Genomic DNA, 27173 nt, shown 5'->3' on the forward strand with positions numbered 1-27173 from the left:
TTCGACTTTTTCTTCTTGTGATATGCGAGAGACGAATTTTCCACGAGCAGAATTTTTGTTGTCTCCTTTTCGCATAAACCTTCTAAACTTTTTGACAAAAAGAGCAAACTGTTCGTCAGTCATAAAATCAACATTATTTTCTACTGACCTGGAGGTTGACGGTTGTTCGGCAATTAGAGCAGCATTTCGAGCTTCATGAACATCATCATCTTTGGCCTTCATTTCGAACTCATATGCTTTTAGATCACTAAATAATTTGTCTGTTGACAACATTCTTAGATCTCGGTGATCGCGCATAGCCGTAACTTTCATATCCCATGCAGATGGTAAGCCTCGTAGGATTTTGAGATTAATTTCTTTTTGGCTAATATTTTTGCCAAGATCACTAATCTCTCCAAGAACTTTGATCATTCGAGCTTCCATGTCTGCAACACTTTCATTTGAGAGCGTTTTGAAATCTTCAAACTTCTTCATGGCGATTGTGAGCTTATTGTCTTTTTCTTGTTCATCTCCTTCGCCAATCTTGAAGAGAGTTTCCCATATTTCTTTTGCAGTAGCACACTTTCGGATCTTCGGAAATATTGTATCATCAATGGCTTTGAATAGAATATCCTTGGCAATATTGTCAAGATTATTCCGCGTTCTATCATCCGATGTCCATTCCGGTTTAGGCTTTTGTACGTACTGTGGAGCATCCGGGGATATAACAAATGCCGTATTGACTTTTAATATTTCGATAGGGCCAGTGGAAATAACTTCCCACATTTCATCGTGTAAAGCCGATAAGTGTACCTGCATACGAACTTTCCAATCATCAAATTTATCAAGTGAGAATAATAGATTTTGAGCTAAATCTTTTTTCATCATCATCACGAGAGATATGAAAGATTAATCCCATTCACACACTTTGTAGAATGGATCAGCCTAGCAGTCAAAAACAGTTAACCCAGTTGAGCAACGTGTTTTAATACCAAAGGTTGGTATAAACTGACTCAAATAGGCTATGCTCTGTTTTGCTCTGTTTAAGAACTCTCAGAATATTTTTCTCTTGAAGCTCTCTGAGTTCTTTTTCTTTTCTCACTTCTCACTTGAAATTTTTTGGTATGCTCTGTACCAAATGAGATTTTTGCCCTATTGCTCTATTAGCTCTTTGTTCGTGTTCTCTTCTCTATGCTCTTCACCACATCTTCAAGTCTTCATATCTTCATCATTTTATAGCTGGTAATGAGAATTTGTCTGTTGGAAAGAGACGATCTCATTTTTTGAAATATTGTATCTTTTGTCAGAGATCTTATCTTATCTTCTGCAAAAATGTCAGAAAGGATAAGCTAGCCGTTTGAGAGCTTGAACTTCATGCGAATGGTTTCCCAAACTTCATATGATATTCCTCTGGTTTTACGTTGAGTGGAAATATCTGGGTGTAGAACAGCTTCTCTGATTAGCTCTGAAGTGGTCCTTGTATCTTTGGGATTTAAAAAATATTCTTCAATTTAATCCCATACTAGTTAACCTAGTATTTTTCCTTGTGAGAATATTTTTACTGTAAGTTCATATTCATTTTCTTCATTCTCACGTCTGGGTGTTCTCAAACTTCAAACTGGCTTTGAACTTCCTCCCAATTTGAATTTCTCCTTTGTAATTGACACCCAATTGCAATTGACTTATAATTGGCACCCAATTTGAATTTCTCCTTTGTAATTGGCTCCCAATTGACTTTGACTTGTAATTGGCTCCCAAACTTCTCCTGGTGCTTTCAATTGCTTCCCAATTTGAATTATGTCAATAATGCTTTTCTTCATGGTGACTTGAAAGAGGAAGTATACATGCAGTTACCTCTTGGCTACACAGGAGGAAGAACTGGTCAGGTATGCAAACTTGTCAAATCCTTATATGGCTTGAAGCAGGCTAGCAGACAGTGGAATACCAAGTTGAATACTGCCCTTCATGATATGGGATTCAGGCAATCCATCCCAGATAATTCCTTGTTCACCAAAGGAGAGGGCTCCTCATTCATAGTTTTATTAGTCTATGTAGATGACATAGTAGTTGCAAGTGCCAACTTGGAAGTCATTCAAGACATAAAAAGGCAGCTTAATACAAGATTCAAAATAAAAGACCTAGGGCCTCTAAAGTATTTTTTGGGTCTGGAAGTTGCTAGACAAGAAAAGGGCATAGTAGTGTGTCAAAGGAAATATGCTATTGAGCTATTAGCTGACACAGGTTTCACCAACTCTAGGCCTGTTCATAGGCCCACTGTTCCCTCTCATAAACTGAGCAGACATGAAGGTATACCTATTGAAGATAATACTCAGTACAGAAGAATAGTTGGAAAACTGTTATATCTAACCATCACAAGGCCTGATATCAGCTTTGCCACACAACAATTATCACAGTTTCTTGAAAAGCCTACTGATCTCCATTTACAGGCTGCACATAGAGTCCTGAGGTATATCAAAGCTGATCCAGGTCAAGGACTATTATTCCCATCTTCATCTGACTTACAATTAAAGGCTTTCTCAGATTCAGATTGGGGTGCATGCATTGATACTAGAAGATCTGTGACAGGCTTCTGTGTGTTTTGGGGGGATGCATTGATATCTTGGAAGTCAAGAAGCAGCCCACAGTCTCTAAATCATCCTCAGAAGCTGAATACAGAACTTTAGCAGCAACTTCTTGTGAACTACAGTGGCTAATCTACCTGCTTACAGATTTTGGAATCATTCATAACCGTCCAGCAGCAGTGTATTGTGACAGCAAATCAGCTATTGCCATTGCTGAAAACCCAGTCTTTCATGAACGTACTAAGCATATAGAATTGGATTGTCACTTGGTCAGAGAAAGATTGGGCAAAGGTACCATAAAGCTACTTCACATTGCTTCTGGAAATCAATTGTCAGATACATTCACCAAAGCTCATTGTCCTGCTTCATTCAACCATTACATATCCAAGCTTGGATTATTCAGCCTATATAATCCAGCTTACGGGGGGCTATTAGGAGTACAAAGTAATAGCATATCACTTGGCAGCAATCCATCACACCACTTGGCAGCAATCAGGAGAAGTCTATAGCATGGCAGTTATGGCAGTTATCTTTCCTTCTTTCTGTTTTGGTAGTTTCTGTTCTGGTAGAACTGCTTCTTCCCTCCCCCTCTTGTTTATATAACAGTGTAAAGACCTTCATAGTTGTGTTGTTGAATAAAATCTTTCTTCCCTGTCAATACCTTTTGTCAACTTTGTAATAACCTCCACCAAAAATCACTTGTGTATCAAAGAATGGATGATCAAGATGAGTTCTTAGTTCACATATAAAAAAGGTTCTCATATGACCCTAAATCTCTCTCAGAGTAACAATTGAGATGAACATCTCCATGTCACTCCCCTTCACAATCACGGATGTTAAAACTGCCCTCTTTGATATGGCCCCGGAAAAATCACCCGGGCCAGATGGCATGACACCGACGTTTTCCAACATTTCTGGCCGGTGGTAGGGCATGATTTAACAATGTTCATCATCAGCTATGTGGAGCAGAAACTTTTCCCGCGGGGAATGAATGATGCAAACATCGTTCTTATCCCGAAAAAATCTGTTCCTGAAAAGGTCTCGGACCTTAGACCTATCGCACTTTGTAACGTGGTTTACAAAGTGTTGGCGAAGATGATCGCCAATAGGATGAAAGGAGCGTTGGACAAAGTGGTTTCCCAATCACAGAGTGCCTTTGTACCCAACCGATTACTTACAGACAATATTATTTTAGCCGGGGAAATTGGTCATTTCTTACGCAGGAAAACGAGTGGGGCACATGGTTGGGCTGCGTTAAAATTGGACATGGCTAAGGCCTATGACAGGATGGAATGGGATTTTCTCAAAGGGATGTTGAGAGCGCTGGGTTTTGAGAGGGGATAGGTGGAATTGGTTATGTTGTGTGTTAGAACGGTGAATTACTCGATTTTAGTGAATGGGGAAAATGTGGGGCAGGTTTGCCCTTCTCGAGGCATTCGGCAGGGTGATCCGTTATCCCCATACTTATTCATAATTTGTGCCAAGGGACTATCCATCCTTTTGCAACAAACAGAGGCAAGGGGTTATATTCATGGGGTGAGGGTAGCCCGGGGAGCCCCGGCCATCACTCACTTATTCTTTGCTGACGATAGCCTACTTTTTTTCAAGGCAAACGAACAGGAAGCTCTTATCATCAAGGAGTGTCTGGATAATTATAGCATTGCATCCGGGCAGCTCATTAATTTTGATAAGTCCAGTGCGGTGTATAGTTGCAACACGGCGAGAATTACTCGGAACTTAGTCTTTGATCTTATCGGGTTACATGAAGCGGTGGACCTAGGCCGTTATCTGGGTCTCCCGTCAATGCTGGGCCGGAATAAAACGGCCGTATTCCGATATGTGGAAGAAAGGATCCATGCACGGATCGGGTCTTGGAAAAATAGATTACTCTCGCGTGCAGGTAAAGAAGTTCTTCTCAAGAACATTGCTCAATCCCTCCCTATTTTTACCATGTCGGTCTTTTTATTACCGTTGCGTGTCTGTGATACATTGGAGAAAATGTTCAACCGTTATTGGTGGGGTGGTGGAGGAACAGGGACCAGAGGTATCCACTGGCTGAGCTGGGATAGGATGTGTGTGCGCAAAACGAAGGGTGGACTGGGCTTCAAAAAACTCCACGAGTTCAACCTTGCCCTCTTAGCCAAGCAAAATTGGCGTCTCCTAGTGCATCCCGACTCGTTGGTCTTCCATGTGATGAAGGCAAAGTATTATCCAAAAATGGATTTTATGGAAGCCAAATTGGGAGGAAATCCAAGCTATATATGGCGTAGTATCCTAGCCGGACAGCCGATTTTGCACAAGGGTGTGGCCCGACAGATTGGTGACGGGCGTGACACTAAAATTTGGGGATGGGACTGGATCGTGGGAACAGCAACTACATCTTTAGTCACTCCTTGCGTGGAGGAATTAAAGGAGGCTGTAGTGCATAATCTTCTGGATGCTCAGGGGCGGTGGGATGAAGCAATTATTCACTACATTTTTCTACCGGATGATGTACCGAACATCCTTGCGACCCCAGCGAATGTCCAATTTCGGGACTGCTGGCGGTGGGTAGGAGATATTCGAGGTATATATACAGTCAAGCATGGATACAGGTTGATTACGGAGGAGGTAAACCGCTATGGTGATGGGCACGAGTTCAAGGCTTGGACTGCATTATGGTCGTTGTCAATACCTCCTAAGGTAAAAAATCTTTTGTGGCGCTGCGCACGTAATATCCTGCCTGTGCGTGACAACCTTCGTTCTAAACATGTTTGCATCGGTGGGGGTTGTCCTATCTGTGGTGCTATGACGGAAACAGTTGAGCATGTGTTCAGCTCTTGTGTTTTTGCGCAGGAGTTCTGGACAACTGTGGACCTTCTACAAGGACGAAGCATTTTTAGCTGGCTGGATTTTATAATTGGGCATTCGACTCAGGAGGATGCAGTGAAGCTAGTTGCTAGATTTTGGATTATTTGGCAAGCGCGTAACGAGGCTGTGTGGCAAAACAAGCCTCCGTCAGTGGGTACATCGCGTATGCTTATGGAGAGGTTACAGGCAACTTGGAAGGAGGCATATATTCATTCAAAAACGAGGATTAATGATCAGCGTCAATCTACAGTTTGGTTGACGCGGCCTTATCTGGGAACGATGCACATTATGGAGCTGTGTTATGCAATCATGATGGGCATTTTGTTGCAGCGCGATGTGGAAGGCTGAATGGGATGAAGGACCCATACGTGGCTGAGACTCTAGCTGCTAAAGAGGCTTTGTCTTGGCTGAAAACTCGACCAGAACGGAACATTATTTTTGAATCAGATTGTTTAAATTTTTGCAAGGCTTTCAATTCTTGTATTTCGGATTTTTCTTATGTTGGTTTAATTGTAAAGCAATGCGTGTCGATTGCTAAAGACATTGGGAACGTCAGTGTTTCCTATGTCAAGAGATCAGCGAATTGCGTGGCTCACGAACTTGCTCGGGCAACCGATTCTACGGCTGATTGTAGGGTGTGGACTAGTATCCCACCTGCTTGTATCTCAAATTTGTTGAGTCACTAATGAAGTTGGTTCGTTTTTGTTAAAAAAAAAAAAACTAATTGGTTTCCTCAGAAGAGGCGTGAAAGGAGGGCATTCGAAGACCCAAGTTCAGTGACTAGACCACAGCCAACAGTTGACGGTCGAGCCTCGCGATCACCACCCCCATTAGCAATCGGATAAGTCAGCAGCGAAGGAGCAGGGTTCATTGGCACCCCATCCCCTGCCACCATAGGCTGAGCCCCCCCGACACTAGAAGACCTTGACTCTGCATGTATGACCAAAGATCATCGGTGGCCGGAACTAGGGTTTCACAAGGGGGACGTCGAGCAGGATTTAGACCAAGGGAACAACTTGGCGCGACCACGTCGAGCCCATCACCACCCTCCCTTTGTTTGTTAGACTCCTCTGTTCGCCGGAAACCCGCCGACTGCACAACAAATCCCAGAAATTCCAGAGAGTTCCAATCGACAATCTGTGCAGTTGGAGTCGTTCTCGATACATCCTCAACGCTATCTACGACATCCGATCGTCCATGCAATGGCTCAATCGCCGGCAAAGCCTCCCTTGAAGAAACCTGGTCGGAATGCGAGAACCTTCGGACGTCAATATACGGTTGTCGACAACCACCGATTCAGATCCCCTGAAGGAAATTGGAGGTAAAATAAGAAATTTCTGTTGTTACGCTTTCACCGTCGAATTAATATTGACTCTATGGTCTAAATAATGAGATTCCTAAGTTTCTCAATTCCTGGGCAGATGAAGATTTTGTCAGTCATAGGGCATGAATTAGTTTTCAGAAATCTGTACGTGATGAGTATGACTTGTGAATTTTGATTAATATTAATACTAGAATTAATGCAGAATATCATTGAAGATATGATACAAATGATATGTTTGATGATTTGTTTTAGAAATATGGGAAGGTGGTCTATAGAAGAAATGAAACCAAATCAGCAAGTGAGGAGGTTGATGATGATGCTGAAAGCCTATATTGTAAGCTTCTCCCAGTTTTGATTGCGCAATATGGGATTTGTTGCGACAGTGCGACACATAGGAGGGATGAAATTGCTTGCAGAGCTACAGAGAGCGAAAACGTTCAAAAAACATAAAAAATAATAATAAAAAAATAAAAAAATAAAAAAATAAAAAGACACGTGTCAATTTGTGAAGAATTAACCGGCTAAACAGGTCAATTTGGACTTAATTGAACAATTTTACCGATTTAAGAGATATGAATGAATTTTTTTTACTTAAGGGACTTAATTGCACTATCTGATTGACTTAGGGGCCAATTTGACCATTTTTTCTTGTTTTAGTTTTTATGTTCATATTGGTACTTTGGATGTCACTATATTAGGATCAATTGCCTTAAATTTTTTATTTTTGTATTTTTAAAATTTTTATTTCTATTATAGAATCATTCATAAACAAACGTTAGTAATCATTCCAATTTCACCCTACTACCAAACATGCAAATGGTATGTTTGGTTCATGGGTTTAGGAATGGGAATCAAAGTCATTGTTATTGTTTGGTTGACAGGTTTCTAGAGCACTACTATTGGATTTGATTACTCCTTAATTAGAAAACTCATTCCCTAATAAAATAAAGGTTTCATTCAATTATACCCGTCCTAATTGGTAATTTGATTTTTAAGTTTGGATTAGTGCTTTTAAATTTTTATTTTTTTTCATATTGGCCCTTTGGATGTCTTATATTAGAATACTAGTTCTTTTACGCGCTTTGCGCGAATGGAATAATACCCAATGATTATTTTAAAATAATTATTTCAAAGTATATCAATGCAATATTATATCGGAGATATTCATGCATAGGTAAATAAATATTGAATTTGTTTATTTAAATCGGTAATTTAAAATATATAATTTCAAGATAATATATGAGAGATTGATTATATTGTCACTAAAATAAATGTTTGCAACTTTGTAATAACACTAGTCTAAATACTTAGTCTAAAAACGATAGTCTAAATAACTACTACTTTTTTTTTTTTGGTAGTGTATCATGTGCAATTGGGCTATTGGTGATAGTATAGATGGATTCATCGTGCAATGAGATTATGATGTAGGAAGCTTTAGATTTGTCTTATTGTGTATATGATGGGATCTTAGTTGTACTATTAACTATTTATCTTACAAGTACCTATTGATATAGGGTAGTGGTAGTTTTCCCCCTACATGTTTCATGTGTTATGAGATGTGTGTCGTAGGTTATCATGTGAAAGTATTGAACAAAATATTAATATTTATTATATTTGTATAAAATACTTGGTAAATAAATATATATAACATACTTTTTGTATTATAACTTTGATATTTAATTACCAGATAATCTAAAAAGAAAACAATGGACAATGTAGTGAATATAATAAATTAATAAATTTGAAGGTAATGAATTTTTGAATTGTAGAAAATAAAAATAATATAACTAATGAAATTATATCTCTTTTAAATTTTTTATAATGCATAATTTTTTAAAATAAACACATTATAGACATCTAATTCTAAATTAATTAAATGCATATATATTATTTTTTGTTGTAGCTACTAATTTATTTAATTTAATAAAAGTAATTATAAAGTGGCGTACATATTTTTCATCAACAATAATGAAATTATTGATTTTTTTTAATTTACATTCGTTGTTGAGACAATTGTTTTGAGAGTTTGTCAATGATAATTGTTACAATTTTTATCAATAGACGATGATAATAAATACTTCAAAATATATAGTTACAATAGATATTGTTATAATGATATAGTAAAAATTACCTTACAAATTTCTTTAGAAGTTTTCATGCATTGATAAAATTCGGGTGTGTAAACTTGTTCAATTGGAGCTAGTGGTATGTTATTGTCAAATTCTTTGGAAAATGGTCCTACCGTTTTAGAGTTCAAGTGAAATTGTATTTATTATCAACAACTTTGTAAGTTAGGTCGCGCAGGTCTAACAATGATGTAAGAACAATTTTGTACTATTATAAAAATACATACAAAAAATATTAATATCATAACGACCTAAAACATACCAATAATGTAAAAGTATGATTGAAATATTACTTTTTGTTATTATCTAAATAATCAAAAGAAGATTAATTAAACGAAAAAAAAAAAAAAACAAAACAAAACTTAACCTAAATTTGTTTTTCTTTTTTTTTAAACGCATAAAAATCAAATGATTTTTAAATTTATTGATTTATAATCTTTGATGCTTAACTTTGAATGTTATGTATTTAGTCGGACTAATTATTTGAGTAAAGTTTATGTTAAATTTTATATTATATATTTTTTAATATAATTTTTAACATATTCGTAGTATATGTTTAACAATTATGTCAACTATCTAATTGGGATGAGGTTCAAACCTAAGACATTTCTTATAGAAATTAATAAGTAAGTTAAAAATAATAAATAGTTAACGGAATATTCTGTTACTAAAGTTTATACTAACGGAATTTAGGTTATTTAAGGGAAGAAAATAATATAATAGAGGGTAAATAAGGAAAATCATTAAAAAAATACTAAAAACAAAATAATATGAACCATTCATTTTAAGAAACAACTAGTACTCCACCCGTGCGATGCACGGGATAAGAATACATATGTAGACATTAATTAATATCTCTATACAAAGTCGTAATAATTATTGAGAACATAAAAATATGTAAAAGTATTTGAAAAAAAAAATTGTACTATAGAATAATTTTAGACACATCTAATAAATGTAATATATATATATATATATATATATATATATATATATATATATATAGTCAAATAATTATATTTTTAAACATAATTGTACGTACATTGTCACATAATAATTGTAGACAACATCAAACTAAATTTGCCTTTATAACAAATATATACTAATATATAAATTTTACAAATTGCTAAATACTTCTTTATAAACAACATTCATCGTAGATGAAACACACTTTTAATCATCGTTGCAAATAAGCAACTTGAGCCCTCTTTTATATGTAATATTAATTAAAGCCCAAAACAATAAACCATACTAAATCAGGCCAACAAAATAGGCCAAACATATGACAATTATAAAATGATTAGATAAAATATATTCAAAGCCCAAAAATCATTAGCCCAAACCCGAAAACCCAACCTTAAAAACCTAAACAGTCAACAACAACACACAAAGCTGCGCCGCCGGAACCTCTCCATACGAATTCTCCTCTCATCGACGCAACATCTTCTTTGGAGAGTTCACCGGAAACACAACTCTAACCCTAGATCTTACAGTCAATCCTTTCCGATCACTTCTCTGTACTAAACACTCCTCCATTTCACTGAGTATATAGCTTTTCAAAAAAGATTGGAGACATACTCTCCAATCTACTCCACCTCTCTTATTTGTGCTTGTGGAAATTTCAGTCCTTCTTTCCAAAATCCATACTTAACTCTTTCGTTCCTTACATACGGCTATTTCGAGATGTTTTTACCGTTTGCCGACAACCAAAAAACCCTAGATCGCGAAACTTCAAAAATGCGACTCCAGAAAAATATCAAGGTAATGCGTGTCTTTTTTTTCATCCGATTTAAATCTTCTTATATTCTAGTACTGTAAAACTTTTTTAGATCTGTGCGATGGATGTAGTAGTTATGTTTGAGATATTATTTGACAATCCAGTAAACAATTTAAGTGTAGTTCTTCAGATATGAAATCTGAATTTAATATTTAAGGTTTTTATGATTGAAATACGGACAAAAATAGAAGCTGCAATTACAAAAACTATTTAATACTATAATTATTTATTAAAAATGTAAAAGCATATTATCTGTGTAGATTGAACAATGCAATTAATCACAAATTACTACATATATTAACATGTTGTGTATAGTGCAATTTAGTTCGCATGTACTTAGGTTTTGAAAATAGATTTTGTTAATAAAGCAGCTACCAACAACCACTTTCTAAAAATACTTTTGAGACCAAATCTTTTGAAACTTTATAAAAAATTAAGAGCCTAGGAGAGTTGAGTGTATGCTTTGCTTAATTATTTAACTTTACTTGAATTCTCTATTTTTTTTTTTTTTACAGTCCTCTGCAGTGATAATATGATACACTATCTTGGTTGCTTACAGAAATTTCTGAAAGACAAAGAATTGACTCTGCAAAAATGGTAAGATTTCCCTTATTTGCTTCAACTATTTAACATAGATTTAGATTTTATATGTTATTGACTATTTATCCATTACTAACATATAAACACTAAATTTTTGTAATGCAGGTAGGAAAAAAAAAGGAGAAAAATGGCTGGAAAAAAATTACACGGAGTTCATAAGTATTTAATAAGTGAAATTACAATGAAGAACATCAGGTATGCTTTAATATTACCTTTACTCTCATCCTGTCATTTTCTTTTACCATGCATGATAGTTGAGGCTTTCAATTTTTCCATTACTGTTGAATGTGTGGGGTAGAGAGCATTTATTTCTGTCCTTAAATGCTATGTATATATAGATAGGAAATTTTAGACATCAAGAGAAGTCACTATCAGACAATAGTGCACATTAGTCAAATCTTACCATCAACAATTAATGCTTGATAAGAGGCATAGGTGTATAGCTGTTCTATATTGGTACATGTATTAATTGCTTACTATGCATCATCTATGTGGCTGTTATAGTTTATTGTGTTTCTTTTTGTGCTACACTATAGGCAAATACTAATAGTTTAATTAGAGGTAAATGATGACACAGGAGTCTGATACCATTTTTTTTTTTTTGCAGACACAAATTTCATTTGATTAAAATGGAGGCAACTGATCATATATTTGTGTTTTCTAAAAACAAACATATATATCTAAATTATCTGTGTTTTTGTTCCTTTAGAAATAATTTAATTCTCTAAAATTCGAATTTAAAATTTGACATTCAAAATGATTTCTAATGCAAATGCAAATTTCATTGTCCTATATTAATACTAAGACTAATTGACTGCCATTTCAAAATAGTCAAACCTTACCATCACAAATTAATGATTGATAGACACCATAGGTATATATCAAAAATACATGTACACATGTGTCTTTGTAATTGTTAAACGTGTATTTTATGCTACAATTTGTATATGCTACTTGTATATTTTTTTTCATTATGATAGAGCAAGTCACATGTTGTAGTATTCTAGGAAATACTAACATCCCAAAATAGAGCCAACTGTTAAAAACAGATTACTTCATTAATTTACTTTTTTATGAATCTGTTTTTTTTTTTAAAAAAAAAAAATTAATTTGTGTCCTTAACAAATCTGATTTCTTTTCTTTGAAAACAATCTTTATATATTTATATTTCAAAGATTCTATTTTTGTTTTGTTTGTCTTTCGCTATTAATTTATTTGTTCCAGGTCTGTTTTGTAAATATTTTTTTGTTTTTACTTTTTTCTTTAAGTTGAGTAATGCTGAAAGTTGAATTATTTGTTATGATTTCTAATTTGATTATGAAGATATGAAATAATCTGCTATCTTGTTTGACAAACATTTTGTTTTAAACGAATGATCATGAAAATTGGTTTACATTTTTTTTTTTCCTTAACAGTTAAAGCATGTTACCAAAAACTGTAAGCACAAAATTTTAAAATGGTCAGATTTCCAGGTTTTGTTTTTTTTTTTTTTTTTTACAAATTTTTCAAGTATGCTACACATTACTTGCCATTTTTTATATATATAATTCTTTATACACACCAGTTAAATTCTATCTATATCTCAACTATGTGTCTGAATGTTATGCACTGCGTAATTCAATCTATAAATGATATTTCTCATCTTTTCTTCACTCTTATCACATTATGCAACTGCAGGAAGAGTTGTTAATAGTTGGACACATACAGTTAGCATATGGTGCTTGGATCCTACTGTTGTCTTCAGAGAAATTGCTTATCGTTCTCCATCTGATATTCCTAACATCATGGTATACATACGTAATGCCTGCCTAACTGGAAGTTTTGGTGGTGATACTTAAATATTTCCACATTTAAAAAAATTGCTTTGTTATCACAATTCATTCATTCTCGGGCATAGCTGCGGTTTCAATTATTTGAAGGAGAATCTTGGTGGTGATTCTTAAATATTTCCAAATTAAAAAAAAAAAAAAAAAAAAAACCAGCTTTGTTCGGGTTCAATTATTTGAAGGAAACTCGCATATAGTGGTATATAGTTCGAAAGTATTAACATAGAATGATTTTTGCAAGTACTTGGCAATAGATTTTTTTCCTAGGAATTTAGGTTTATAAAGAGATGTTGAGCACAGAAATAACTATGAAGTAGCAAACTATGATGCATAAAATAACTCCAACTTAGCATAAGCTCCAGAAAATAAAGCATGAAAATGAAGTATAGTGTACTAAATTCTAAGGAAAAAAGAATTTATTGCCATTTACATACATAAATTAGTACTGCTTTGCTTAGATAATTAGAATCTGGTGAAACTGATATTATTACATACAACCATTATAAACCAATGACCATTCTGATGCATTTATAAATTGTATTTCATATAATTTGAGCCTACTATAATCACACTTTGCTCTTGATGATTTCAGGTTTCAATGGTGATGAGAACAACCAAGGGTGTATACATAATTACATATTAAGCAGTCTTCCCCAATCACCCCTCTGGATCAACCCCTTTCCCAAATCAAAAGAAAAATATAAATAAATATTTACCTTAGTTTATTGCTATTTCCTTTATGCTTGAATGTAAAAGTGGAGAGGTAAATGTGAGGTTTCTCTCCAGGAGATGTGGTATTTATAGGTAGTTTCCCTCCAAAATGTTGATTTAAAATATATAATTATTACTTTTTGGCAACTTGCTTCACATAACGTGTAGAAGTGAATAACACATGGGAAATTGAGAGTTATTAATTAGCATTGAAAAATGAGCCTACAACGCCACACGTTATGTCAAATCAAATATGGATTCAGAACATCAAATAATAATATTAAATATAATAAAATCACATTGTTCCTGTTGTGAAGCCAAAAAGGAATTAAAAAAATAAAATGATGTACTTTTCACAAACACCAAAACGTCGTCGTCAGTGATGGGCGGGAAAATGCTGGATTTTCATTGGCTGAATCCCTCTTGCTTTTATATGTATATAGATAGATATAGATACTACTGACATTTTTTTGTTCCAGGGCCTAACATCATTGTCTCTTATTATAATTGTGTATATATATAATTGTAGATGTAGAAATTGTCTTGATTTTTTGTTCTTCTATTTTTAAAACCTTTATTCCCATTATATGAACATACATAACCAAATAGCAATATTTGGTAATCATTCCAATTCCAGCATACAACCAAACATGCAAAATACTTGCGCCAAAACCCATTACCATTACCAAGTATTTGTTTCCCATTCTGACTCCGATTCCAATGTACAAACCAAACACACCCAAAATATTTTTACCAAAAATCATTATCATTACCAAGTATTTTATTCGCATTCCCATTCCGATTCTCTTGTGCGAACCAAATACACCATTATTTTACACAAATTTAAAAAGTTCAAATTCCATTGAAAAACCATTATTCTCTCATAAACTAAACAATATCAAATGTTTTCCCCTAAATTTTAAGAATTTCAATTCCAAAGAATTCATCATTTTCTATTCAACCAAACATGCACCCTAATATAGTGGCCAAAGCAGTCGTCTGTTTCAGTTTTCATACGCAATGCCATCTATTGTAACATATTAAAACGCAAGCTATTTTTTTTTTTTTTTTTGGTGTAAACCACATATTGTGGTCCGGGTCTTTCTCTGTCCGTTTAACAATCCAGGTCCATCCGGTTCGCTCCGGGAGGATTAAAACGCAAGCTATGAAAACTCCATTGCGTTTATATGTATTAGGACTATTAGGACTCTATTATCCATATTAAACTAGGACTATTAGGACTCTATTATCCATATTAGACTAGGACTATATTATTCGTGTTAGACTAGGATTCTATCTAGCATCTCTATATATTCGCTCCCAGTACTCTCAGACATTATTATTGAATACAACACAATTATATTCTCATCTGGTATCAGTTAGCCAGGGTTTTCTTTTCCAACATCCATGTTCCTCACTTCGTAACAGTAGCCGATGGCATCAAACCAAGATACATCGTATCAGAAGCGGTCCGGTCAACGACGTGACGTTGATGATCCGTGTCAAATTTGTAACGGTTTCGGCCACACGGGAGCCAATTGTGTTTGGCGTTATGATGATCCGTGTCAAATTTGTGACCGTTTTGGTCACACGGGAGCCAATTGTTTTTGGCGCTATGATGATCCGTGTCAAATTTGTGACCGTTTTGGTCACACGGGAGCCAACTGTTTTCGGCGTTATTTAGGGGCTCCGGGTTTTCAGGCTAATGTGGTCGTCTCTGGTGATAATGGTGATTCCAACGGTCCTCATCAGTGGTTCCCTGACACTGGTGCTACAAATCATGCAACGCCTGATTCTTCTTTGATAACTTCTGCGACAAGTTATGATGGCCCGGAGACTCTGCGAGTCGGCAATGGTACAGGTTTGCCTATTGTTAATGTTGGTTCTGCTTCGTTAGCCACTAATTCTTTGTCTTTTAAGTTACATGATGTTTTGCATGTCCCTGGTCTCTCTTCTTCTCTATTATCTGTCCAGCGTTTTGCAAAGGACAATAATGTTTTCTTTGAGTTCCACCCTCTTTGTTTCTATGTGAAAGACATTTTGACCAAGAAGGTTCTTTTTAAGGGACATGCGTCTGGGGTCTCTACACATGGCCTGCGTCTTCTGCTTGCCCTGCTGCATTTGTTGCTGCACGGTCCTCTTACGTTTGCCACATGCGGTTGGGGCATCCTCATTCTCGAGTCTTACGTAAAATTCTAGCGTCTTCGTCTGTTGGTACATTTAATTCTAGTGATCTTCCCAATGTCTGTTCCTCTTGTCAATTAGGAAAATCTTCTCGTTTTCCTTTGTCTCGTGTTGAAACTACTAGTACGCATCCTTTGGAATTAATTTATTCAGATATTTGGGGCCCTGCGCCATTACTTTCTGCGTCTGGCTTTAAATATTTTGTGTTGTTTGTGGATGATTACACTCGTTATATGTGGTATTATCCCATGCGTGCTAAATCTGATTTGTATGCTATATTTGATAAGTTTCGGTCACTAGTTGAACGTTCCTTTTCTCGCAAGATTATTTCTTTTCAATCTGATTTAGGGGGAGAATATAAAAAGCTTGGTTCCACTCTTGCGTCCTTAGGTATTCGTCACAGGCAATCATGTGCGTATACTCATGAACAAAATGGCAGGGTAGAACGTAAGCATAGGCATGTTGTTGAAACGGGACTAGCATTAATGGCTCAATCCTCTGTTCCGTCTCGTTTTTGGGATTATGCTTTTGAAATTGTGGTTTATCTAATCAATAAAATGCCCACTCCCGTCTTATCTGATAAATCTCCTCATTATCTTTTGCATCAGGCTCCTCCATCTTATTCATATCTGCGTGTTTTTGGGTGTTTATGCTTTCCAAATCTGCGTCCCTATAATCGCAACAAACTACAGTTTCGGTCATCCCCTTGTGTCTTTCTAGGATATCCTCCATCTTTTCGTGGCTATCGTTGTTTAGACACTAACACTAACAAGGTTTTTATCTGTCGCCATGTGCGATTCGATGAGGCTGTCTTTCCTTTTGTTGCTTCTGTGGATTCGCAGGTTCCAAAACCATGTCCGGAGCCGTGGGGTGTTGCACCAATTGTTTCTGGTGGTGATCCGTCTATTGTCACGGCTCGTGACCCTCCTGCCGCGCCCATAGCCGCTTCTGACCACCACCGCCAGCAGCCTGCTACTACCGAGCCCGTGACCGAGTCCGAGCGAACAGTCACGGACCAGCCGGCTCCTCGGCCAAGAGGCCGACCTCGTGGTCGGTCTCGTCACGCGCCCTCACCCGTTCGCTCTCATGGAATGAATACGAGAAGTTCGGGACCACATGATCATGTTGCTTTATCTGCTGCTGCTGTTACTCCTGAACCTACATGTTTTACTCAAGCGGTTAAATTTCCTGAATGGCGGGATGCAATGGATTTGGAATTTAATGCCTTGGTGCACAACAATACATGGAGGCTTGTTCCCTTTAAATCAGGTATGAATGTAGTTAGATGTAAGTGGGTGTTTAGAACCAAGAGAAAGGCTGATGGTTCGATTGAGCGTTACAAGGCTCGGTTAGTTGCCAAGGGATTCAATCAAATTGCCGGCGAGGATTTCTTTGAGACCTTTAGTCCCGTTGTTAAACCGACTACGGTACGTCTTCTTTTATCTTTAGCTATTTCTCGTGGATGGACTATTCGACAGTTGGACATACACAATGCTTTTCTAAATGGCAATCTCGCTGAGACGGTTTATATGCGCCAGCCCCCTGGTTATGAAGACAAAACGATGCCCGGGCACGTTTGTCTCCTTCAACGTTCTTTATATGGGCTTAAGCAAGCTCCCCATGCTTGGTTCACTCGTTTGCACGATTTTCTGGTTTCTGCTGGTTTCTCACCTTCCAAGACGGATGTCTCTCTATTTATATATTCACATGACAATACTCGTTTATATTTTCTGGTTTATGTGGATGATATTTTGGTTATGGGATCTAATCCGGCTCATGTGACTGCTCTTATTGACAAGTTGGCTCTTGAGTTTAAAGTTCGTGATATGGGTGTGCCCTCGTTCTTTCTGGGTATTGAGACCATTCCGTTGTCTGATGGCATGCTTCTGTCTCAACAACGGTACATGAAGGATATTCTAAAACGAGCAGGTATGGTTGATTGCAAGCCCGTGGCTACTCCGGTTTCAACCACGAAGGCCGAGACTGATGCCGTGGTACCATACGCTGATCCCACTCAGTATCGCAACTTTGCAGGTGCTCTGCAATATCTTACGGTAACTCGGCCTGATCTTTCCTATGCAGTCAATCGTTTATGTCAACACATGCACTCTCCCTCTACTGCGGATTGGGCGACTCTCAAGAGGGTGTTACTGTATGTAAATGGGACACTACATCTTGGTCTTAAGATTACGTCTTCTCCTTCTCTAGATATTCATGCATATTCTGATTCGGATTGGGCTGGCAATCCTGATGATCGCAAATCTACTAGTGGTTTTGCTGTATTTTTGGGGACCAATCTTGTCTCATGGGTTTGTCGAAAACAACGTACTGTGGCTCGTTCATCAACTGAGGTTGAATACAAAAGACTGGCTGATATTCTGCAGAGGTTACTTGGCTCGTCTCTCTGATGAAGGAAATCGGGTTTGCGCCACCTTCTGTGCCCAAACTCTGGTGTGACAATCTGGGAGCTACTTATCTGTGTGCTAATCCGGTGTTTCATGCTCGCACCAAGCACATTGAGATCGACTAACACTTTGTTCGTGATAAAGTCGCGAAGAAGGAATTACAAGTCAATTTTATTTCTACCAAAGATCAGATAGCGGATATTTTTACTAAGTCTCTTTCGTCTGTACGTTTTAATTTACTCCGTTGCAAGCTCAATGTTTTGGCTGACCAACCTTGTGCTTGAGGGGGAGTATTAGGACTATTAGGACTCTATTATCCATATTAGACTAGGACTATATTATTCGTGTTAGACTAGGATTCTATCTAGCATCTCTATATATTCGCTCCTAGTACTCTCAGACATTATTATTGAATACAACACAATTATATTCTCATCATATGTCTTTTTCATTCTCGAAGCTTGCTGCATTATTTATATACCCAGTCCATAAAAATAAAGTAAAATAATGTGGTCATTAATTTTTTTTTAAAAAAATAACTAGTATTTTCACCCGTGCGATGCACGGAATGGAATTGTTGCAATATATTAAAAATATTTAAATCAATATATAATTATTTAAGAGTTAATTTCACCAGGTCGCTTATCTTTCCTGACAATTCCAAATTTAGTTATTAATTATTACGTTTTATTCTATGTTATAATTCTTACGTCGTTAATATTCTTACTATTATTATTAATACTTAATTACTTTTACATATTATTATTACCACTTATATTATTATTATATTATTATTATTAGTTTCAATAATAATATAACAATAATTAAATATTAGGGAAAATGGCACCTTTTCCCTCTTAAGTTATATACTTATAGCACTCCCCTCCCCCCCCCCCCCCCCCCCCCCCCCCCCCGCCCCTTGAATTACTCATGTAAGCACATTAGCCCCCTCAATTATTTTAAAAGTGGCAATTTTTCTCCCAGATATATTAAATTGATGTTTCTACCCTTAAAATATAACATTTTATTTATTTTTCTTCTCCAACAAATTATTGCGTATATGTAGGGATGACCACGGTTCGATTCGAATTGAACCGGACACTATAGCAATATAATTAAAAGTTTCTGGTTATGATTCAGATACAGAATTCAATATTTGGATTTCAGTTTATTAAAATTATGAATCTAAAAAACTGGATCTTGAACCGTGAACCGGCGGTTCTAGATCCAGTTCGCGATTTTGAACTGTCTTTATTTTAAAATTTTATTTTTTATTTTAAAATAGTCTAAATTCAATAATAAATGTATTTTATTTTTTTTTCAGTTCCGAACATGAACCAGCCGTCCCGGATTGCGATTTTAATAAACTTTAAATATCGAGTTTCGATTCTAAATTGTAATTAGAATATTTCGGTTTGGTTGCTATAGTGTCTGTATGGTTTGAACCAAATTGTGGTCATAATTTGTTGGAGAAGAAAAATAAATGAAATATTTATTTTAAGGGTAAATATGTCCATTTAACATTTCAGGGGAAAAAACAGCCACTTGAATAATTTATGGGGAAAATATGCTATAAACATATAATTCAGGGGAAAAGTGTCATTTTCCCTAAATATTATTCTATTCTATATTCTTCTAGGATTTCTATTACAATCATTAATTATTCCCTAATTTACCATAATTAAATAATTTAACAATTAGAAAGAAAGATTATTAAATAATGCACGGGACAATTTTTTAATTAAAAATTTTAAAAATTGATTAATAAAACATAAGTTTCTAGATTTTTATTCCAGTGGGGACATCTATGATCATGGTAGCTGCGGTGAAGTAGGCATGGGTATCAACGTCTAAATCGAAGAAACTTCCCTAGCTAAACAACCAACGGACGGATTCAGAACAAAATTTTCAGCACATTGATACGAATAAGTCTTTCTTTTTCTAAAAGCATAAGTAGTAAACATTTTGGACTAGGGTTCCCATAAGTATGAGTCCCATCACTGAAATCCGAAGCAGAGCTCTTGTTTGTTCCGGTGGTTGTGGAGTCCCAAGATCTCCTATAGTGGAACCCAAGGTTATGGACCCGAATCCGTTAGTATGGATCGTGAGTAACCACTAGTGATAGGGCAAAAATCGGGGGGAAGGACAAAGGAAAGAGCGATGCCTCAAATTACAACCTTCTTCAACTGCTGAGTCAACCCTAAAAGTGGATCTGGCATCAACCCTATCCCTGTTCATCAGAACAAGAAGATTCAGATGCAGAACAAGAAGCTTATTTTTTTATAATTGAACAAAAGCAAGGGGCGAGAGGGCAAGCAACCAAGGAAGAGAAAAAGCCAAACATGAAAGTTAGCTGCTGGGAAAGTGGGGAGTCAACCGGGATCTTCACTCGTAAATACATTAGTCAGATAGCTAGAATTCTGGTTACGCGGCGTTTAGAACCAGTCTTGAAGTTAATGAATTAGAAAAGAAGGTTCTCACAGTTTTTTTCTTAGAAATTATTTAATGAAGCATTTTTTTGAGAACTTGGTGGGCCAAACCGCCTACGGCTGTTTGAGGTGGATAGATGTCGAAAAAATACGCGATTTAAAAAAAAATTGTCCAAAACGGACAATTGAGTCAAAAGTTATGTCTTGCCGAATTTTTGACACTTTACAACTTAAAAAAAAAATTAAAATTAATCGCCGATTCAGCCGGCTAGGCGCCCGCGGAGGAAGCCGATTCCAGCCTTCCTTGCCGCAGCCAGCGGCGCGATTTTTGCAACACTGATATATAGTATAGATATAGATTAGAATATGAATAGTATTACACAATTTTATAATATTAGAATAGAATTTTAACCGAGAATTATTGTACGAATGGGAAAGTAGAAATCAATAAATTTTATTAGGAAGAGAGATTTTTTAGGAATTGGGCGGTAAGTTAAAATTTCAAGATTTTGTTTTTTTTTATATATAGTATAGATTACAATAGGAATTGTATTACACTATTTTATAATATTAGAATAGAATTTTAACACAGAATTATTGTACGAATGGAAATGTAGAAATCAATATATTTTATTAGGAAGAGAGATTTTTTAGAAATTGGGCGGGAAGTTAAAATTTCAGGATTTTGTTTTTATATATAGTATAGAAGTATAGATTACAATAGGAATTGTATTACACTATTTTATAATATTATAATATAATTTTTGTTGGAAATAATGAACCAAAATCGATTTAATATCCCTTAAAATAATATTTATATATATACACACGAAATATATATAAAATATTATTGGATACATATATCCGAAATATATATATATACACACAAATATATATAAAACGGATCCAAAGGTTATATATACGTATATATCTACGAGAAAGATATAACAATATATATCAACCAAAAGGAACTTATAATCCTCAGATTATAACTCCAAGTCAACAAGAAAGAACGGATTTTTGCTTAGAGCATAATCCAAAAACAAGAAAGAAGGAGAAGGAAGAAAGAAATGTACGAGTTAGACAAGGTGCATTTCTTTCCTTAAAACCTTATTTGTCACCTCCCAAAAGTGCTAGGAGCGTTGTGGCCTAGGTTTCCCAGGATAAAACGTACAACGGTTCGATGTTTGAGCACCCAAACGAGCGAACCCGACGAACTAGAGCACGGGCAAAACACAGCTACAAGAATGGAGTAGGAGCAGAGATTTTGGAGCTGGGAAAGCAATATTTTATGTGTTGTGTGTGTTGTTCTCGTTTTCACATTGTGCCAAAAAGGTTGCTCCCACAACATGTTTATATAGGAGATTGGCACTAAATAGCATCATCATGACACATTAACCAACATAAATTCAATTTAAAAATTGAATTATAACGTTTGAAACGGTCGTACTTATTATCGAAATAATATCAACGGTCACGAACTTAATATCCGATTAATTCGTACTGACCATAACGACCTGGTTCAAAATATCTGAGTGACCGAGAAGTTCATACAAACCTAAAAGTTTAACAAATTGGGACCGAAAACCACACCCGAGTGGCCGAAACGGTGCAGCACGAATCAATGCATATAACATTGATTCGTGCTCACCAAATCTAAAAGCCACGAAAGGAGCACGAAACTTAATCTTTGAAGTCCATGCAACTTTCGTCCATTCATATTGCAACTTTCGTCCATGCAACTTTCAAAGCTTAATTAAGCTCTTAAGATTAACATACTTAAGCTTTCAAAACAAAGCTTAACTACACTTAAGCTAACTTTCGTACAGGACCGATAGCAGGGGCACGAATTGGGCTAAAACTCAATTCCCATTTATTAAGCTTTCGTACTTTGGACTTCTCCTAAATAGGTTCAATTTGATCAATTTCTCATTCACCTATTACCCATTTTGAGCGTACATTATATCAAATTCTTCGTCTTACTACGAAGAACCCGAATCCACATTGACCCGACCCAAATCGGATGTGGATCCCACATATATTTGTACCGCAAAATAATCACTCAAAATGCCATTTTAATGCTATTTTTCCAACAATTTTAACCCAGAATTATTGTACGAATGGGAAAGTAGAAATCAATATATTTTATTAGGAAGAGAGATTTTTTAAGAATTGGGCGGAAAGTTAAAATTTCAAATTTTGTTTTTATATATAGTATAGATTACAATTGGAATTGTATTACACTATTTTATAATATTAGAATAGAATTTTAACACAGAATTACTGTACGAATGGGAAAGTAGAAATCAATATATTTTATTAGGAAGAGAGATTTTTTAGGAATTGGGCAGGAAGTTAAAAGTTCAAGATTTTATTTTTATATAATAATATAGATATAGATTAATTACGTCAAACGCTAGCTATCGTAATATCCCTTCATGAAGTCGGATCGTTAGGGAAAAAATCAAAATCAAAATATCTTACAATGTGACATACTGAAAAAATATATAAAAGTTGAGGTGTTTGTTACTTTTGGTTCCACAAATTTGATATCATTTCTATTATTGGTGCATAAATATAAAAATTACTATGCACAACGCTTTTTTTTCCCGAGTCTTCTAGTGAGAAATTTGGTGGAATTTCATCTGATTATGTCACATACATGACTTGTGAGTGACAAAAAATTATGCATAAAAATCTCTAACGACTTTTTATAATAAGCACATGTCATGTGAATGAACGTTGTTTGTGATTCCCTACTAAAAGGTTATGCTTTTTATTCTTATCACACAAGGTCTTTCTAGTGTGATTTACCTTGTTCATGTATAATTTGCACACTATTACGCAAGAGTCAAGTTGAACTAGTGGATACTCTTGTTTTTCATGTATAGTTTGCAGGCTATTACAAGTACAAGAGCAAAGTTTAGCAAATGGATGCTCTTATTTTCCATGTAGGTTATTACACAAGAACAAAGTTTAGCCCGTAAATACTCTTGTTTCTTGTGCATAGTTTATATGCTATTACACAAGTTTACGAGTAGATACTCTTGTGACCAATGCGTTGATTAATTTATTGTTCGTGTTGGTTTAGTTGTTGCATTTAGCTTGTACGTCCATCCATCCCTTTCATGATCTGATATGATATATACGATGATGTTTGGATTTCTTCTTCCCTTGACAGTTACATTTCAATTCCTTAACGTTTCAACTCCCTCAGCTCCCACTTCAACATCGATCGATATATATCCCACTATAATACAATCCAATCAATCCTCAACGTAACTACACAACCACCGTATGGATATAAAAACTCCCTAATAATTCATATATAAGAGAATACTACATATGTTGTGGGTTATTATTAGGTGGCCGGGTGCAACAATGGGGGAGAAGGTTTCGTGGTATTGCGCGGCGGCGCTGGCGACGGTGCTGCTTCTGAGGTGCTTTGCTGGCAGATGGGGTACGACTGAGAGTGCGGCGGCAAACGGCGGCGATGAGCTGATGATGATGATGATGGGGAGAGTTAACGTTGTGGTGCCGCCGTTTGAGAGGCGGCAGTGCGAGGAGATTTACGTTGTACGCGAGGGTGAGACGTTGCAGACAATAAGCGGCAAGTGCGGAGACCCTTTCATTGTGGAAGAGAATCCTCACATTCATGATCCTGATGATGTTTACCCTGGCTTAGTTATCAAGATTACTCCCTTCATTTATACCTAGCTAGATGAGAAGACAACGTTTTCTTTTCTTTCTATCTTGTGTTTTATGGCAAATTATTATGATTTAAAACGAAGTCGTTTTGATGTTTAAAATAAAGATTACTTGCTCTGTCTGCGTGTTTAAATAATGAACATTCAAAGATAAGATAATATATTTTATGAGTTAGAATAATGTATTGTATGTGTTAAAATAATGAAATTTCAAGGATAAAAATAATGTATTTTATGAGTTAGAATAATGTATAATGTACTTTATGTGTTAGATTAATGAAATGTCGCGAGTAAAATAATGTATTTTATGAGTTAGAATAATATACTTTATATGTGTTAGAATAATGTATTTTGTAAGTTAGAATAATATATTTTAGGAATAAGGGTCAAATAGGCCATCGAACTGAACACGATAATTCAATTAGACCACTGAACCTAAAAAACTAACAATTGGGCCCCTAAACTAATCAATTTCAAACAATTCTTCCAATTTAAAGGTTTCCAACCGGTCATTCTTCCAAATTAATTATTTTTAAAAAATAAATTTTAAAAATTAATTATTTAATTTTTTTAAAAAAAGAGGTTCAGTGGAAACAAGTTCGTCTGTACGTCTTCCCCCTTTTTTTTTTATTTAATTTAAAAATAATTAATTTTTAAAATTTATTTTTAAAAAAATAATTAATTTAGGAGGATGACCTGTTGACCTGTTGGAAACTTTCAAATTGGAAAAATTGTTTGAAATTGGTTAGTTTAAGGACCCAATTGTTGATTTTTTAGATTCAGTGGCCTAATTGAATTATCGTGTGCAGTTAGATGGCCTATTTGACACTTATTCCTTTATTTTATGTATTTTTGAATCGTAATCTCACAACTTTGTGGTCTACGTAATAATGATTGGTGTTTTATCTATCTAACTGATCGATTATGTTTTAACGTGTTGCACCAAAAGATCTTGTAAGATCTGTTTCAATTCACCCATATATAATAATTCACTTTTGGATAAATACTTTTGCGCTTTTGCATCACATGAGAACTACTAAGCACTAAATATGGGTTAGAGTACCTATGAGGTCCCTGTACTATAGCATTTTGTTCAATTTAGTCCTTATACTTTTATTTTGTTCAATTTAGTCCCTGTACTTTCAAAAGTAGTGCAATTAAGGACAATAGTTAACGATGTTAATATTATCGTTAACTTAGGTTACGTGGCACTGATGATATTTATATTCCTACTCATATATTACTTTATAAATATTTAAAATCTATCATTTTTACCACCAATATATTAAATTAGTATGTCCAAAATAAATAATTACGACCATGTTTGTAATGAGATTAAGACAATTGTCCTTAGTTTTACCACTTTTTAAAGTAGAGGGACTAAATTGAACAGAATAAAGGTACAAGGACTAAATTGAACAAAACACTATAGTACAGGGACTTCATAGATACTTTGACCCTAAATATGCATTGCAGTTTCATTTTAATACAACTATAGGTATTATTTTTTTATATTAAAAGGAAGGGGGAAACCCGAGTTTTACAGTTTTACATTACAGGCATGCTTGACGCCAAACCGGTATGCCATCCATATCATCCAACTACAGATATCATTTTGATATAACTACAATTTCACTGGACAATATACACTCAAATATGTGAAATTATTATTCAGTTTCATTTTGTATACACTGTAGTTTCATTTCAACACAACTACAGTTTTATTTCAATTCCATTACAGTTTCATTTGATAATATAATAAAAAATTAAAAATAATACGTGAAACAATATCAATTTTTTTTTGAAACAATATCAATTTAAATACACTATAATATCTACTATTTTAGACTATGGTTCACAAAACCTTGTGGACCGCGGTCCACAATATAATTGTTGCTACGAGAGCGGGACACTACTACCTTTGGTTGGGGTCCTTCTTTCAATTCCAGGACAAAAAAAAAAAATTACTAATGAGTAATAAATTTCATGATCATAATAAAGAAAATGCGACTGTCACCAAAAGTGACATTAAATTATGTAACTATATAATGTTTAACTTTAACTTTGAAGGTTAGAGTGCGATAAGCTACATCGTTCTTGTTGAATTTAAGGAATAAAAAAATTTATATATGAATTTGACAACAAATGTACATGGAGTTTAGATTTTGAGTTAGCATGCATATCCTATTAATTTAAAAAATAAAGTAGGTGTTGACTCAAAAGCTTTTGTCAAAGGAGTGTTAATTGAAGAATAAAAGGAATATCAGTTCTAAAAGGAGTGTTAATTGAAGAATATCCCTAATTCTAAGTATATTAGGATTAACATCGTTTTTTACAAATAAGTAAGGAGTATGTATTATAACTAGAAGTTGCCCTCTGACTCACGCATTCAACTTCAATCTTGTGAGGTTTGAGAGTCAATTGAGAAAAGTTTTAAAAATTCCCCTAGAAAGTAGTACATGCGTTTAGGTTACAATAGTACGATAGAAAAGATCATTTATTATGTAATCTCATGTTCCAAAAAATGTACTTTTAACATTGAGCTTTTAGTGAATTTAGGAAAATTCACAAATTGAGAAGTGCCTCGCAGATTAGGGTTCTTGTCCGAACTATGTCATAAACTATCTATGTTACAGCTTTTGTTTCGACTTCCCTGCGTACAAGTCATGAATT

General features: G+C 35.1%; 1 protein-coding gene and 1 long non-coding RNA gene across 2 annotated transcripts; both read left to right on the plus strand.

Annotated features, from left to right (window-relative positions):
* Nucleotides 1-10259: 10259 nt before the first annotated feature.
* LOC109155141 lies at nucleotides 10260-13931 on the plus strand. The gene is made up of 5 exons (XR_002049861.1): nucleotides 10260-10622; nucleotides 11154-11235; nucleotides 11344-11433; nucleotides 12916-13025; nucleotides 13657-13931. It is a non-coding gene; the product is annotated as an uncharacterized LOC109155141 (long non-coding RNA).
* Nucleotides 13932-24174: 10243 nt separating this feature from the next.
* On the plus strand, nucleotides 24175-24510 carry LOC109155155. Its single transcript, XM_019302888.1, has one exon. It carries the CDS (start codon nucleotides 24175-24177, stop codon nucleotides 24508-24510), a length of 336 nt encoding a protein of 111 aa, XP_019158433.1.
* The last annotated feature ends 2663 nt before the right edge of the window (nucleotides 24511-27173 follow it).

Source organism: Ipomoea nil, unplaced genomic scaffold (assembly GCF_001879475.1).
Source record: "Ipomoea nil cultivar Tokyo-kokei standard unplaced genomic scaffold, Asagao_1.1 scaffold2694, whole genome shotgun sequence".
In the NCBI taxonomy this organism is placed as follows: domain Eukaryota; kingdom Viridiplantae; phylum Streptophyta; class Magnoliopsida; order Solanales; family Convolvulaceae; genus Ipomoea; species Ipomoea nil.

Excerpts from the sequence above, each read along its gene's own strand:
- LOC109155155 (XM_019302888.1), top strand. The coding sequence starts at position 24,175 with ATGGGGGAGAAGGTTTCGTGGTATTGCGCGGCGGCGCTGGCGACGGTG.